Source organism: Dromiciops gliroides, chromosome 6, assembly GCF_019393635.1.
Source record: "Dromiciops gliroides isolate mDroGli1 chromosome 6, mDroGli1.pri, whole genome shotgun sequence".
In the NCBI taxonomy this organism is placed as follows: Eukaryota; Metazoa; Chordata; class Mammalia; order Microbiotheria; family Microbiotheriidae; genus Dromiciops; species Dromiciops gliroides.
This window is the reverse complement of record NC_057866.1, coordinates 5,128,757-5,143,819: the sequence shown is the minus strand read 5'-3', so window position 1 is coordinate 5,143,819 and position 15,063 is coordinate 5,128,757. Positions and strand designations below refer to the sequence as shown.

Below are 15,063 nucleotides of genomic sequence, written 5' to 3'. Positions count from 1 at the left end.
AGCCTCAGACACTTGAAACTTACTAGCTGTGTGACCTTAGGCAAGTCACTTAACCCCAATTGCCTCACCAAAAAACAACAAAACTATCATTTGAAAAGAGAAGAGAGTTGGTGTTTAACTTTTGAATGCCTGAAGTGTTCCTGGGTTCTGAAGCTTCCCACCTTTTCTTGTCAAAGTAGCATGGGCAGGTGTCCTCAGAAATCAGGTGCTGCCTGGTAGGGACGTCATTTCTGGGCTGTGGCTGCTGCAGCTCTGCAACCCACCCTTTCCTCTTTGTTACTGCTTTCCTTTCGTGGGATGGGACTTATTCTCACTGGGGTCATATCAGACCACGGGGAATGTCTGGTTAACACATGAAGAAATGGAAAACCTGACAGCAACGCCACAGACGGTCAGTCCTCCTCCTCTTCTTGTTTGATCCATGTGCCCTTTTGTTGTTGTTGCCCCCAAACTGATGTGGAATTATGGAAGATAATTATTCCTTTTAGGTATTAGTTAATTGTTTGAAATAAGAATCATCATTGATGTAATATAAATTCTTAGTATCCTGAAATTAGTAGTGTGACTTTAATTTAGCTTTTCTCAGAGAATCTTAATCTATTTGCTAATTTCTTGCTAATTTGAGCATAAGATCCTCCTTCCCTCCCTCCCTCCCTCCTTCCTTTTCTCTACTTTCTGTAGAGCTATTTGGCATGAGAATAAAAGCCCTTGCCCTTTTGTTGCATACAGAATGCCAGTTGTTTTTGCATGGGTATTGCATGGTGCCTTTGTTTTTGAACTTGTTTTGCTTGCAGTTACATTGTGTGAATACTATAGCGTTTGCAGGCTTGTATCTCTGAACTTACCGTTACTAATAGTTGTATCCTTTTGCTTTTTTAACCATGTAACATCAGGACGATGAGGAGGGAAGCTGGGCTCAGGTTGGAGACTTTCTCTAATTTGTTTACATACATTCCCCCATAGCAGTGAATGCATGGAAGCTTGTACTTTTCTTTATGTTGTCAGCATCCTAATCCCTCGAAAACATAAATCAAAACTGCCCAAAGGTCCCAACCCTTTGATTAAACGAGTAGTTAATGTCTCACGGACAATTCTGAAAATCTTTCCGGTGTAATTTTGATGAAAATTTGTGATTCAAAGAGGGCCTGATTCTTAGGCATCTCCTGAAGTTATAGCTCTTTGGTGGTGGGGAGGGATCTCGTTTTACTCTTGGTGGTGTTGGGTTTTTGTTTTTTTAATTATAGGAATATGCTTTGTATGCTCTATGAGGGCAAGGGAGAAGGAGACCCTCCTCTCATCCCTTCTACAGGCATAAATGAGGGTCGTGTCAGCTGCCAGCACACGTCCTTATTGGCTGAAGTCTTGTCTCACCGAGCTGAGAAGACACCAGATTGCTCCCTTCATGATTTATTGCGGAAGGACATTGAGCAGGGACTTAGGGGATGTGAATCCTGGCCAGAGCTGGGCCACTAAGGGATTGTGTGATGTTGGACAGGTCATCTACTCTTTCTTTGAGCCTCTGTTCACTCATCTCTAGGATTAGATTGGATCCGATGACCCTAAGATCAGAAGCAGATGCGGTGTGGATCAGTGTCTCCCCCCTTCACAGGGGTTCTCCCACCTAGTCCTCCCGCTGTGGAAGATCAAGCCCCTTTTCTTACAGCTCTCTTTGAGCATCTCAGTCTAAACAACCTACAACCTCATTCATGGTAGTTTTGTAACATATTTATTATTAAAGACTCTGCTCTGGAGAAGACACCATGGGCTGCAAAGACCAAAGCCAGACTCTCCTGCCAGAGCTCCCCGAGGAGCCGAGGACAAGCATATATTCTTGTGGGGGTGACAACAAGGACTCAGAAGTAGCCACGGACCCTGTGTCTTGTGGGGCCTCTGTCAGGCAGCCGTGTTGGAGGAAGGCAGCTAAGTGGGGAGGAGAGCGGGGCAGGGGGCAGGGGGCACACGCTAGACAAGGGACGAAAGGGGGAAACAGTCAGGAGCTCAGTTGTGAAGTTGTGTGACAGAAGCATTGGTGGTCTGTCCTCCAGGCAGCACTGAGCCCTGGAGCTTCTTTAGGGGAGGTGGGGAGTGACGAGATCAGACCCCCACTTTAGGAAAGTGAGGGAGACCAACAGGGAAGCTGTGGAAATAGTCCATACAAGGAGTGATGTGGTAGGAGGCTTAGAGTGTGCTCGGTGAGGAATGGACACGTCGGAAGGCACTTGTGCAGGTCACCTTAGCAGGGCCTCTGGCTCCCAAGCCTGGGCTCTATACACAGACCACCCATATAGGTATGGGAGCTGGTCACCCAATCTGCGAGGATGAATGAGCAGGACAGAGAGCCTTGGGGCAGCCACCCCAAAGAGGCGGCCAGGCCCAGCCCAGCCAGTACGAGGACTGTGTCCTGGGTGATAGGAATGGTGTATAAAGCAGGTTGCATGTCTTTGCTGGTACCTGGCATGGTTCAGAGGGACAAGGAGGGCAGACACTCCTGCATGGAGAGGATGCTTTATGCTTTGCAAAGCACTTCCTCCATAACAGCCCCAGGAAGGGGCCCCCTGTGAGCTGCCTCATCCCCTTATCACAGATGACTAAACTGAGGCTCTAAGATGAGGTGACTTGTGAAAGTGAACAGACACATCCCTCGAGTGTCTGAGGAAAGATGGGAGGCTAGGGCTCCTTATCCCAGAGGAAAGATCTGACACAAACTTTTCAGAACTCCTAATGGAGTCTGTCTTTCCCCGCAAATGTGGCATTTCAGAAACCAGGTCTGGCCAGTCTTTTCAAGTTGTTCATGAGTCATGACCACTCTTTATAGCTCAATGGTTAATGAAAACCCGGGACGGTGACCATGATCTGCTGTGATTCTGTGAGAGGAGGGTTAAGTTTTCAAATGCAGAAACGCCTGAGAACTCTTCAGATGATGGAGGGAATCTGATGTACAACTGCTAATTGCCACTTGAGCATAGAGCAAGGCCACCCTTTGGATGCAGATGCATCGCATACCCTGAAGGATCCTAGGCGATCCCTTCTCTGAGCTGGTCAAAACAGACAGGCCGCTTGCTAGCCATTAATTTAGCAGTTGTTCTGTTCGTTGACTTGGTTTCTCCTCAGTAACCCGTGGCCACCTTTTCTCAAGCAGACGTTAGCCTACGGTGACATGAACCACGAGTGGATCGGCAACGAGTGGCTCCCCAGCCTGGGGCTTCCTCAGTATCGTAGCTACTTCATGGAGTGTCTGGTGGACGCTCGGATGCTCGACCATCTGACCAAGAAAGACCTGCGAGGACAGCTCAAGATGGTGGACAGTTTTCACAGGTAAATGACTGAAGGAAGGGGACCCCTGTGGCAGCCATGAGCGCCCACGGCTGCCTCTGAGCCTTTCCCTTCCACACAGAAACAGCTTCCAGTGCGGAATCATGTGTCTGAGGAGACTGAACTACGACCGGAAGGAGTTGGAAAGGAGAAGAGAAGAGAGTCAGAATGAAATCAAAGGTTCCCATTGTTTTCTTGCTCAGAGTGTGGCTGGCTCCTGGGCTTGCCAGCCCTGGCACTCTGGGCCCCAGCCATCATGGGGGCGGGAGTGGGGGGGAGCCCAGGTGTGCCTGGGGGCATGTAGTCAGGATTGGAGCGGGTCAGGGCCAACCCTTTGCTTGTGGCCGTTGGGGCCCGGGCAGGCATCCCAAGTCTGGGCTCAGTGCTGCCAAAAGTACAGGACAAGAACACCGGCTCTGCACTTAGTGGGCCTGCAGTTAGCCTGTCCCATTTCTGCCATTTATTGCTTGTATGACCTTGGGCAAGTCACTCAACCTCTGCTGTCCTCAGTTTCCTTAGCTGGAAAAGGGGAGTAAGGACAACAAAAGCTTCCCAGAATTGTTGCCAGGGTTAGGTGAGAGATAATTGTGAAGTGCTCAGTGCAGTGTGTGGCACACAGTAGGTGCTGTCTATACACACATTCCCTTCCTGCCCCTTGCCCGCTCCCAACCTCAGGCTCCTTCCGCAGAAAGAAGGCCCTCGACCAGCTGATGTCTCAGGAAAATCAGTGCTGATCATTGGGACGCTGTGAGGGAGTCCGAGGATGGTCCAGACGGGGCCCCAGGGTTCTCTCCTGTGTGACCAGGACCACATGAGCCTTCCTCCTTTTCATTTCTTTCCCCAGAGGTGCTTGTGTGGAGCAATGACCGGGTGATCCGCTGGATCTTGTCCATTGGCCTCAAAGAGTATGCAAACAACCTGGTGGAAAGTGGCGTCCATGGCGCCCTGGTGGCCTTAGATGAGACCTTTGACTTCAGTGCTCTGGCGCTCCTGCTGCAGATCCCCACCCAGAACACGCAGGTGATACTGGCACCTTCCGTTTCTCGGGGCATTGAGCAGTGTCTCTCTGGGAATAAATACTGTCTGACTGATGGGCAGAGCGTGGCATTTCAGAGCGCAGCTAGTCCAGCCCTTTTCCCAAAAATGTATCTCCCTCTGGACCCCTGCCTACAGCCCTGCTCGCTCCTGTGGCCGCTCGAGTCATGGCGGTTCTTTGTGACTTCTCATCTCTCCTCTTTCTCTTGGCTGGGGACAGGCTCTTCTCTGCACACCAGCCTTCCTCCTTTGGTCTAAAGGCCCTTCCTCTCTCTGGCTGCCCCTCTGTGCTCCCTCCACACAGACAGGTCATGGCAGAGCCCCCTGCCTCAAGGTTCAGGATCACCTTCCTTCCCTCTCTTGACTCACTCTCACACTTCCTTAGTTACCACGGGATGTGGCCTTGGGGACCAGTAGAATCATCTCTTTTCTGTCTCTCCTGGGCCCCTTGCCCCAGGCACCTTTTGGGAGAGAGCCCACGATTTGAGGATGGCCTGTCATTGGTGACTAGAAGGGAGGATTTGTTGAAGATTGTCAGAAAATGAGTCTTCGGTGGATTGCCTCAGCAGTGTGGTTGTGGTTTAACATGTTATGGGACACACTCAGTGCTTTCACAAAATAAAACACCCTGCTGCTTTCTCAAAGACTAATGAAAACCCTGCTCGGGTCTTCCGTTTGTTTTTTCCCCTTAGGCTCGTGCTGTCTTGGAAAGAGAGTTCAACAACCTTCTAGTGATGGGAACTGACAGAAGGTTTGAGGAAGTAAGTTTTAAACTAAGCCTATTGAGATTTTCAGCAAATAGGGGTTGTGAGCTCAGTTTCTGAAGTGAAAGAGATGTGACTGGGGTCCAAACACAATTACTGGGGACGGGATGCCGGTATCCCCTCTCCATTGGACAGACATCTGGAGTTCGCCTGTTTTGTACATTTCACAGTTAATCAGACATTAGGACACTTGACATTTTTCACCTCTCTGGGCCTGAAAGAGATTTGGGGAAATTTTGCTTATTTCATGTTAATCGAAAGCATGTTGTGTTCATTCTTGCTCGGTTACATACTTGTATCCCCATCCCCCAAGAGCTCCCTCTTAGGCTCTAGGGAATAGAGGAGTCCTATGGGACAGCCCAGAATGCTGCCCTGGTCAGAAAGCCAGCCAGAAGATGAATGTCCACTTGTAACAGATGAGATTCATGTAACCTGGAACACTCGGTGTGGTTTTGGTTGCTTCACCTGGCTCCCAAACAGTCCTACCTAACCACGTGATGAAACAGGGTAGGCCAAGAAGGCCAAGACTTTCAAAGGTAGATTATTAATGCCTGGATTGTTTCCAGTCTTGAAAGATGAAGTAGGTGGGACAGGATGTGACCAAAGGTTCTAAAGTGTTGCTTAAATTTCCTGCACCCCCTCATTGCTCATCTGTAAATGAACGGCTTGGACCTTCCTGGTCCAGCCTTGCAGTCCCCACTCCTCCTGGTCCTCCTGGCATCCCAGACAAGCAGAACCTGAGGTCTTGGAGGAGTTTGAGGTGGATAGCAGGGCTCACCGCCTGACAGGTCCCTGGGACTCCCTCGTCCAGGACGAGGCTCCAGGGAAAGCTGGGGGGAGTAGGTGCATGCTCTGGGGTCTCTGACCAGCCCGAGAGAGCACCCTCGGTCGTGCGGGTGGACACACAAAGGTTCGTGCAGCCTTCAGAATTCATTGTGCTTGGACAGGACGAGTGCCCCGAGACCAAATGTGGTGCAGCCTGGCCTATCTGGGAGTCTGGCGGGTGGGGAGGTTTGGCGCAGCTTCCCCGGGCTTCTTCCCATGCTCCCGAACTGTCTTTGCAGGACGACGACAAGAGCTTTCGAAGAGCCCCTTCGTGGAGAAAAAAGTTCAGACCCAAGGACATTCGAGGTTTAACTGCCGGTTCGGCAGAGACCCTCCCTGCAAATTTCAGGGTCACCTCGTCTGTGTCCTCACCGTCTGTGCAGCCAAAGAAGATGCAAATGGATGGTAGGTGCTCAGTCTCCATGTCCCAAAGCATGCTCAGACGTGCTTTGTGCTGGAATGACAGCTGTTTAATTCTCTAAACCCGCCTGTTTAATAAGCTTTAAACCATTTGTGACCCATTGCATGTGCTGACCACAAATGCTTCCCTTGACCACGAAGAGTGTCCTCCAGAGGACTTGGAGTCCCTGTCTTCCCCACATGCCAACATCCCCGGGAAAAGCCGGAGTTCCTCCTAAATGCTACCACGCTTCATTATTCCCTCAGTACTCAGTCTGAGAGGGACTCTTGCTGCCGCTGAGGGCAGCTCCTGTATTTATGGGACGTGTCTGATTCCCTTGGTGTGTGTCTTCATCCACCAGCACCCCAATCACGGTCCATCAGCAGCGTTTGTAGAGCGGGCGACATTTCTGAGGTCTCTCGTGTCTCAGCTCCCTTCAGTTTGGTAGCTATTGCTGTAGACAGAAGGTCTGCCCTCTGCTTGCCAGTCCCTACTTTGTCCTCAAATAGGTTTGGGGAGAGAACCCAGGATTAGGCAGCAGCCAAAGGGCGTGTCCCCAGCATCCTGTGACTGGCTGCCTTCCCTCTACCCTTCCTTGGGGGCAGTGACAAGTGGGCGGGAAGGACCTGAGGTGCCCCTGGGGATGCCCTTCTAATAAAGGTTCAGCTTTCCTAGTCACATACTTTTATCTACCTCTGAAGGGATAGATGAATAAAGGGGCAGTTTCTAAATTTGAATTATTAACTCACCCATGTCTCCTCCATCTTTCATTCAGCCCAAACTTACCTGCTTCTTCTTTGGGCACTTTTAGGGTCCGATGACCCTGGCCCAGGCCTTCCGTTTTCATGACAAGGCTTTACCTGTTCCTTGCATTAAAGCCTAAGGATCCAGATGGATTCAGACCAGCCTTCCAAACGAGGAAAAACACACTCCCACCCCTGTTGGAAGCCCATTTGAATCCCAATTCTCACTGCCCCTGGGTGTTAGCCGTGCATTCTGGGAAAGGGAGCGGCTTGGGGCACGCTTCTCTGTGTGGCTACTGGACCTTGTCTGAGGGCCGACACTCAGAATGGACTTAGAGCAGCAGGCATTCCTAGCAGGGCCTCAGGCCCTTCTCTAAACCCTGTTAGATCTTGTCTGACAATGTTCTCTAGGTTGTCATGTACCTGTGGGGAAGGATCTTAGTAGGTGCTTGAAGAATGCCCTTTAACAGCAGGAACACGGGCTGTGCTCAGGCCTCCGTAGCTGGAGGGTGGGGCTGGACACCTCTCCCTTGTCAGGCAGGCCCCAGCCCTCTCTCTCTTCCCTCTCTCCCAGGGAAGAGTTCTCAAGGGACACCACTCGCTTTGCAAACTCCTCTGCCAGGATCTTCCCTGCCATTGTGCCCATTAGTATTAAGAGCAGCCGCTGCTGCTGGACGAGTGGACTGTGGCTTCCCATGTGGGAAGTGGGAAGCAGCCCCAGCCATAGATGGAGAAGGGTTTTCTCAGGGAAGGCTGTGATTCTCCTGTGCCTTTCCAGAGCGGCTCTGTGGGTTGGGCACATGGAGCAGCTAAGTGCTTCATGCCGAGTTGTCCAAGTCCAAGTGATTCTGATAAAGTAGAACACACCGACAGAGCACCCCAATCACAGTCCATCAGCAGCGTTTGTAGAGCGGGCGACATTTCTGAGGTCTCTTGTGTCTCTTCACTGAGTCTCGCCAAGTAGCCCGTCACCTGTGGCCCCGGCTCCTTGGGGGCGAGTAGCTCTCTCTTTGTCCCCGGTGACCATTGGCTCAGATGTGGCAGATAGAGAGATGGAAGGGGACTTGGTGTGGTGGTCTCTCTCCAGCTGCTTCCCGGGTGGGGGTGGGGCCCCTCAGAGGCTTGGGGCCGGCGTCCTGTGATCAGCATCTTCATTCCCACACCTCCCCAACGAGATTCCCCTTACACTGGCCACTGGGGAAAGGCTCTGTCCCACATGTTTGGTGACTGTCCGCACTCGTGTGGGTTTAAAAACTAACTGCATGCTGTGTTCTGCACGCTTTCCTTCTGCGCTCTTAAACAGGCAGTGTGTCAGGAAGCCAGAGGTTGGATTCTGCGACCGTCAGGACTTATTCCTGTTAAAGCCTTCTGTTGGTGAGTAGAGAGATGGGCGCCAGCCCTTTGGGGCTTGGGTTCACACGGCCGAGCCTCCTTGGCAGCTCTCGCTCATAAAAATAAAGAGAACGGTCTGAGCTTGAGGCTGGGTAAGCCTGTGTATAGTACTGGTGTAGGCATAGCCATTCATACTTCCGGGGAGTGGACGGCCCCCCACAGAGTATACATTTCTTTTTATTTTTTGGTGAGGCAATTGGGGTTAAGTGACTTGCCCAGGGTCACACAGCTAGTAAGTGTTAAGTGTCTGAGGCTGGATTTGAACTCAGGTCCTCCTGACTCCAGGGCCGGTGCTCTATCCATTGCGCCACCTAGCTGCCCCTACATTTCATTTTTTAATCCTTTACATCATTTTGTGCCTTAGAGGTACTGAGGTCACTCTCCACTCCCAGCTGCACCACAGTCAGGGACTAGAGTCGTTCGAGAATTCTGCCCCGTGTTTTCAGAGACGTGGCCAGGTGAACATCCCACATGCCACTGCCCTCTTTCCAGTGTCTGATCAGGAAAGGTGATGTAGGGGAAATGGTTATTAAAAATGGTTTGCTCAGAGCAGCTAGATGGCGCAGTGGATAAAGCACCGGCCCTGGAGTCAGGAGGACCTGAGTTCAAACCCGGCCTCAGACACTTAACACTTACTAGCTGTGTGACCCTGGGCAAGTCACTTAACCCCAATTGCCTCACCAGAAAAACAACAACAACAAAAATCAAATGAAAAATGGTTTACTCCACCAGCTTTTCCCCTAACACTTGGACCCATTAATTCATTTGGTTGGAGTTGTTAGCCACTAATCCAGCATGTCTCTTCCTAGGAACAGCCTTAACCAGGCTCCTAGGCGCCCAAGGCAAGTACTAAAAGGGCAATATTCAGTTACATTCATTTGAAATCTAAACCCCTAATCAAATCAGATCTAAATAATTGGGAAAATATTAATTGCTCATGGATAGGCTGGGCTAATATAATAAAAATGACAATTCTGCCTATATTAATTGACTTATTCAGTGCCATACCAATCAGACTACCTATAAATCACTTTATAGAGCTAGAAAAAATAGTAACAAAATTCATCTGGAAATCTGAACTCCACCAATACTCCTAGACTTCTCCTTGGTGTCATTTCTAGAGCTGGCATTCTCAGAGGTTTGAAGCAGGCACACCCCTGCATTTGGGGTCAGGCAGTGCGGCAGTCCCGTGCTGGAGCATGCACAGAAGGGTCATTCACATGTGGGGTTTTGCAGACTAGACCCCAAGCCAGGGGTTGTTGGCTTGGGCTTTGTGGGACCAGATGCTGAGGCCTGTGAGTCTCGAATCTCTTTTATGAGGCCGATTTGCTTTGTAAATATTTCCGAGCTCGGCTGGTGTTGTTTTGTACTCTTTGCATGCAGACGTGGAGGGACACCCCAGTAATTTTGTTCAGGGACATCCTTCCTGTCATTATTGGCCTTTGCTCACAGGTTAAAGCAGCCTGGGCTGGGATTTGGACTTTGCAACGGCTGCTTCACTGGCCTTTGCCTGGCAGACACTCACATTTGTGTGTTTTTTTCTCCTAGTTTACCCACACTACTTCTACAGATGATCACGCAGCGTTCTGAACTCAGCCAAGACCACCTTTTAGAATGGAGTGGATCTTTAATCTGTTAATACTTGTTATATGGACAATGAGATATTTTATTACAGAGTTTTTAATTAGCAAAAAAAATTCATGAATACCATAGAGAAAATATTTTAGAATTAAATGTTTCTTATATTTATGTAAACTTATGTGACTTCATTTATACAGTTACTTACTTTTTCATGTGTATCCAGATTATAAATATCTTTTCCAATCAATTCATGAGATTCTTATACTTAATTTGTTAGTCAACTGAATGTACTGTAATGCTTGTAAGTATAAACTCTATGAGCAAATAGGGTTTTTTGTAAATTATGCAGTTATTGTAATTATCATTGTTTAATTTTTTAAAATAATAAACCTGACAGAAATGAGGATTTTACTACATTTATAAAAAGTGCCCTATTACAAGGAGTAGTAGGCATTGTCAATCGCATTTGTAAGCTCATGCTTCCAAAAGCAAACCGCACAGTGGTTTGGAAACAATCAGACTCTTCATTGTAAGCAGTTATGGGGGGGTGAGTTAATGACCGATCACAGCTGATCTTTTTCCGAAAAGGTTCTGTAGCACAGACTGATTTTGAATTTCCAATTTTAAATATCGTCTTATCTACTAATATTTGAACTGAGAAACATTAGAAAAACCGGCTCAGGATACCCTTGGAGCCGAGGCGCTTGTCCTTGGATAACTTGTCTTCAGTGACTGCGAATAAGCCATGAACAGAGAATTCTCTCAGCCGGGGAGTGGGCCAGGTCCTGGTCGGCTCCCTCAGCCCCTCCCCCCACACCCCCCACATCCCCCCAGCCCACAAAGAAGTGCTTTCCTCCCAACGCCATTGGTTGGGAGGCTCTGATGCAATTTCTTAGAGGACCAATCACAACACGTGCTGCAGTCCCAAGGCCCGCCCCTGCCTGCCTGCCTGCCAAGGGATGCAGCGCCACCTTCAATCCAGGCCTTACTGTGCTCATGTCAGTCGTCTTTCAGCATTTGTTGGTCAACTCGTTTAAAGTCTACATCCGGACTCGTTTTGGAGGTTTGAATGGTATCGCCATGACATTTCAGACTGTAGAGAATGTACCTTTTCTTTTTTAAAGCGGCGGCGCATTAAAAAGCCAACGAGAACCTGATGTAGATCATGGTGCATTATTTATTATGCAACTCTCTCTATATGTATGTGTGTGTAGAGAGAGAGGCAGGTCCAGATCCTGTCGGTGTATACATTACATGTGTGCATAGAGAGCCTGGCTTTTCCCACGTGCTTCTGATTTTCATGTCCTTGGATAACTCATTGTTACTGTTGTTTTTCTATTAATCTTTTGTGAACTTTCTGATCATGTAACAAAGTATGTACAGACACCTCTGGAACTTATTTTTATCACAGTATTATTTATTGCTTTCTTTCAATAAAGTACTGGAGCCTTTTCCACTGCCGATAAAGCACCCACAGAGTGAGCCGTGGTTACACTGACTGGGGCCTGCCAGAAGTCAGGCTGGGGGTGACTGGGTCAGGATCTCCATTGGGCAGGCTTGGGGTTGGGCTTGGCTGGTGAGGATGGCCCCTTCTCAGCTGCTGCTTCCTGTGAGCAGAGCGCAGGGCCAGGGCATCCCGGGGTCCCGGCCCTGCCTACCCCCACCTTTCTCACGGTGTGTGGGAGTCTAAATGAAGGCACCTCAGGGCCCCTGAAGGTCTACTTCTGGGGTGGCTCTGCAAAGGTGAATTGGGAAGTTCTCCTTTATCGGGTCTCTTTTCTATACTTTGCTGATGTTAAACTGGTTGGGGCTTGGGGGGTGGGGATCCTACACCTCCTTCTAAGAAATGGTCCTGCACTTAACGATCTTAAAGATCAGGACTTAAGGGAGACAGCAGGATGGGATGGCTCAGTGGGCAGAATGGCAGACCTGGAGTCAGGAAGACCTGAGTTGAAATGCAGCCACACACTTAGCAAGGGTGTGACCCTGGGCAAGTCAGCCTCTGCCTTAGTTTTCTCATCTGTGAAGTGGGGATAATAGCAGCACCTAACTCCTAAGGGTGTAGAGTGCTTGGGTCCCTGGCATATAGTAAGCACTCTATAAATGGCAGTTGTTATTACTGTAAGCTGCCCCAGGGCACCACTCAGTCTTCTAATTCATTACAACTTGAAGGGGGTTTGTTAAAAAAGCAGCTGAGCACAACATGTACAGAGGGAGGAAAGGTTGCGGGTCCTTCCCCTCCAAAGCTTTCCTAATGTTCCAAGCTTCGTATTACTTGTTTCCTACCCACATTTCATCAGTTGAGCCAGTGGGGCTGGCTGAATGGCTTTTTTTTTTTTTTTTGCAGGGCAATGAGGGTTAAGTGACTTGCCCAGGGTCACACAGCTAGTAAGTATCAAGTATCTTGAGTCTGGATTTGAACTCAGGGCCTCCTGAATTCAGGGCCGGTGCTTTATCTGAATGGCTTTTAAATAAATTCTTGGGTTTTCTTTTTCCTTTGTGCCTCTAACATACTTGAGGCTGTTCCATTTTTTGACTTCTTTTTATGAACCTGAGAAACTGTCACGCTAGGATGGTTCTCACTCAATTGGTGTGAAAAGGGTAGGAGATGCTATCTGATTTTCTGTGCTCTTAACTAACCTATGTGTGCTGCCAAAATTGTCCTCATCCTGTATGAAGTTGGCATCAGGAACTACTATGGGGAGGGGGAGTGTCATTCATTGGGCAAGAGCTTGGCCTCTGTCACTTAGGTGACCATAGGCAAGTCACCAACTCTGTAAAGTGGGGAGATGAAAACCCTCCAATGGGATGATCTCTGGGATGTGCTGTCTCTCCCCCCAGTCATATGGGGAAATGGGGAATGTAGAGCAAGATGTTGTCCATTTACTTCCTACTGGGACAGCTCTTCCTTAACCTGGCTAAAGTTACTGCCTGAGTTCATGGCCTCAGTCTCCAGTCTGAGTCTTTCTGTAACTGCCTGCCCCCTCCCCCCCCCCCCCCCCAGCAGGCCAGCTCTAACTTGCATCCAGGTGTTTTCTCTGCTCTCTCCCTCTTCCCTCTGGAGAGCAGAACGGAAGCATCCAGCTCAGGGACCCTTGCCAAGCCACACTCTGCTCTTGGCGCTGTCCTGGGCGATAGCTCTACTGCCTTAGCAGGAGTCAGAGGAGTCAGGCTGGCCCTCATCTCTTCCAAAGCCAGTGTCCATGGGAAAGGATGGACGCTCAGTGGCCGCACAGCCTTCTCTTTCTCTGCCTCATTAACAGCAAGGACATTATACCCATGAGGAGCTGTGCTGGCCGGCCCTATTAGAGGGAAGGCAGCAGCCCTGCTCATTCATTTGAGCCAGTGGGGGCTTCCATACTTCAATCATTTATGCTGTGTGACCTACTGGCCTGTTTGCTCATCTGTGAAATGGGAAGCATGCTTGGCACTGGCCATCTGGTTGTGAGGATCAAATGAGCTCATTTATGTGAAAGCCTCAAGTGGGATTGTATAGTGCTATTAAATTATAATGACTCCCCAGGGGATCATTGTCATCAAACAGCTCCAGGTCCTCCACAATACCAGAAATGCAGCCTGTGAGAAAGAAAGAGGATAGATGATTGGCAGGCCTGAGTTCAAATCTGGCCTTCAGACAGTTGTGTGGCCCTGGGCAAGTCACTGAGCTGCTCGACTCCGTTTTCTCATTTGTAAAACTGAGGAAATGGCAAACCACTCCAATATCTTTGCCAAGGAAACCCCAAATGGGGTCATGTCCCATAGGACAACAACAAACGAATGGCAGACAACACTACAAACTAGCCTATCTCTAATCCCTGGCTCCTACAGCCCTGGCCACAGGGACTTTGAATAACAGACTTTTGGCTTTTCTTTTTTTTTTAAGAACCAGTAACTCCCCTTATTTTCCCCCTTTATCATTTAAAAGAAGTATTTCCTGTTTTGCATGACTACACATGTATAATAAATTGAATTATTTGCATGATTAAGGGGAGACTTTGGAGCACCGAGTTTTAAAATGGGCATTAAAATTGTTTTTACATGTAATTGGGAAAAAATAAAATTCTAAAAATAAATAAATAAAATAAGTATTTCCCCCAATTACATGCAAAAACAATTTTTTAACCATAGTTTTTCAAATTTTTGAGTTCCAAATTCTCTCCTTCCCCTTGTGAGATTTAAAATTGGATATTAGATCATAAATCTCCCCTACTTAACCCTTCCCTTAACTCATCTCCCAGACTAGTAAATGGAAGAAGCTTCTGGTTTTCTAGATAGAGCCTTTATTGTATATAAGGTGTTGTTGATTAGAAGGATAGGAAAACAGAAATACAGTACAAATCGTCTTAAATCTAGGCTTAGTCTATATTCCTTATAAAAACTCACCAAACCGATTTAGGCCACCTTTGGAGTGAGTCAGACCGTCTGTGCCGCGCCGCCCGGCGTCCCGCCAAGCCGGCAAAAAAGGCTACTCTCCTTCTCTCCACCCCGGAAGTCCCCAAAAAACCCGGCAGGCAGTCTGACATGCGCAGCAGGCGCACTGTACCTGGCAGGCAGTCTGACATGCGCAGCAGGCGGACTACCCGGCAGGCAGTCTGACATGCGCAGCAGGCAGACTGTTCATCTCCTCCCCAAAAGGGTGGTCCTTGAAAAACTGGCGTCTTTCAGTTATCCTAACCGACTGTTAAAAACTTTCATATTTTACCACATTTCCCCCCTTTGCTTCCTCAAGAAACGGAATGTTTCCTTGATGGAACAGTAAAAAGAACATAATAACTTTTGCTGACTAATAATATGCGAACAACAATACAGAAAAGGAAGAGAGGAAAGTTTTTGTCCAGAGGGGCGATTTTTTTTTTTTTTCCTCATGAACCGACGCTTTGACATTAGTCTTGCAAAGGGAGAGCCTCTGCAGAGAGTACATGTTACAGATAGTATATAACAGAAAGGAGATAGTAAAAGCTAATAAAGCAAAACAGTTCATATAAAGTCTCTGAGTTCTCTTGTCTTCTTG

The 15,063-nt window shown here is 48.5% G+C and overlaps 1 protein-coding gene across 10 annotated transcripts in view; it reads left to right on the top strand.

Moving 5' to 3' along the window:
- Positions 1 to 11,515, top strand: part of PPFIA1 (PTPRF interacting protein alpha 1) — a 103,831-nt gene extending 92,316 nt beyond the window's left edge. For 7 of the 10 annotated variants that reach the window (XM_043970365.1, XM_043970363.1, XM_043970364.1 and 4 more), the window contains 9 exons: positions 329 to 391; positions 894 to 920; positions 3,140 to 3,315; positions 3,395 to 3,492; positions 4,157 to 4,332; positions 5,040 to 5,108; positions 6,176 to 6,341; positions 8,383 to 8,453; positions 10,020 to 11,515. In XM_043970365.1, the coding sequence (XP_043826300.1) occupies positions 329 to 391; positions 894 to 920; positions 3,140 to 3,315; positions 3,395 to 3,492; positions 4,157 to 4,332; positions 5,040 to 5,108; positions 6,176 to 6,341; positions 8,383 to 8,441 (834 nt within the window). In that variant the 3' untranslated portion in view covers positions 8,442 to 8,453; positions 10,020 to 11,515. The remainder of the gene's footprint in view (positions 1 to 328; positions 392 to 893; positions 921 to 3,139; positions 3,316 to 3,394; positions 3,493 to 4,156; positions 4,333 to 5,039; positions 5,109 to 6,175; positions 6,342 to 8,382; positions 8,454 to 10,019) is intronic. The other 3 variants (XM_043970369.1, XM_043970370.1, XM_043970371.1) reach the window with 2 other exon arrangements.
- Positions 11,516 to 15,063: the final 3,548 nt, after the last annotated feature.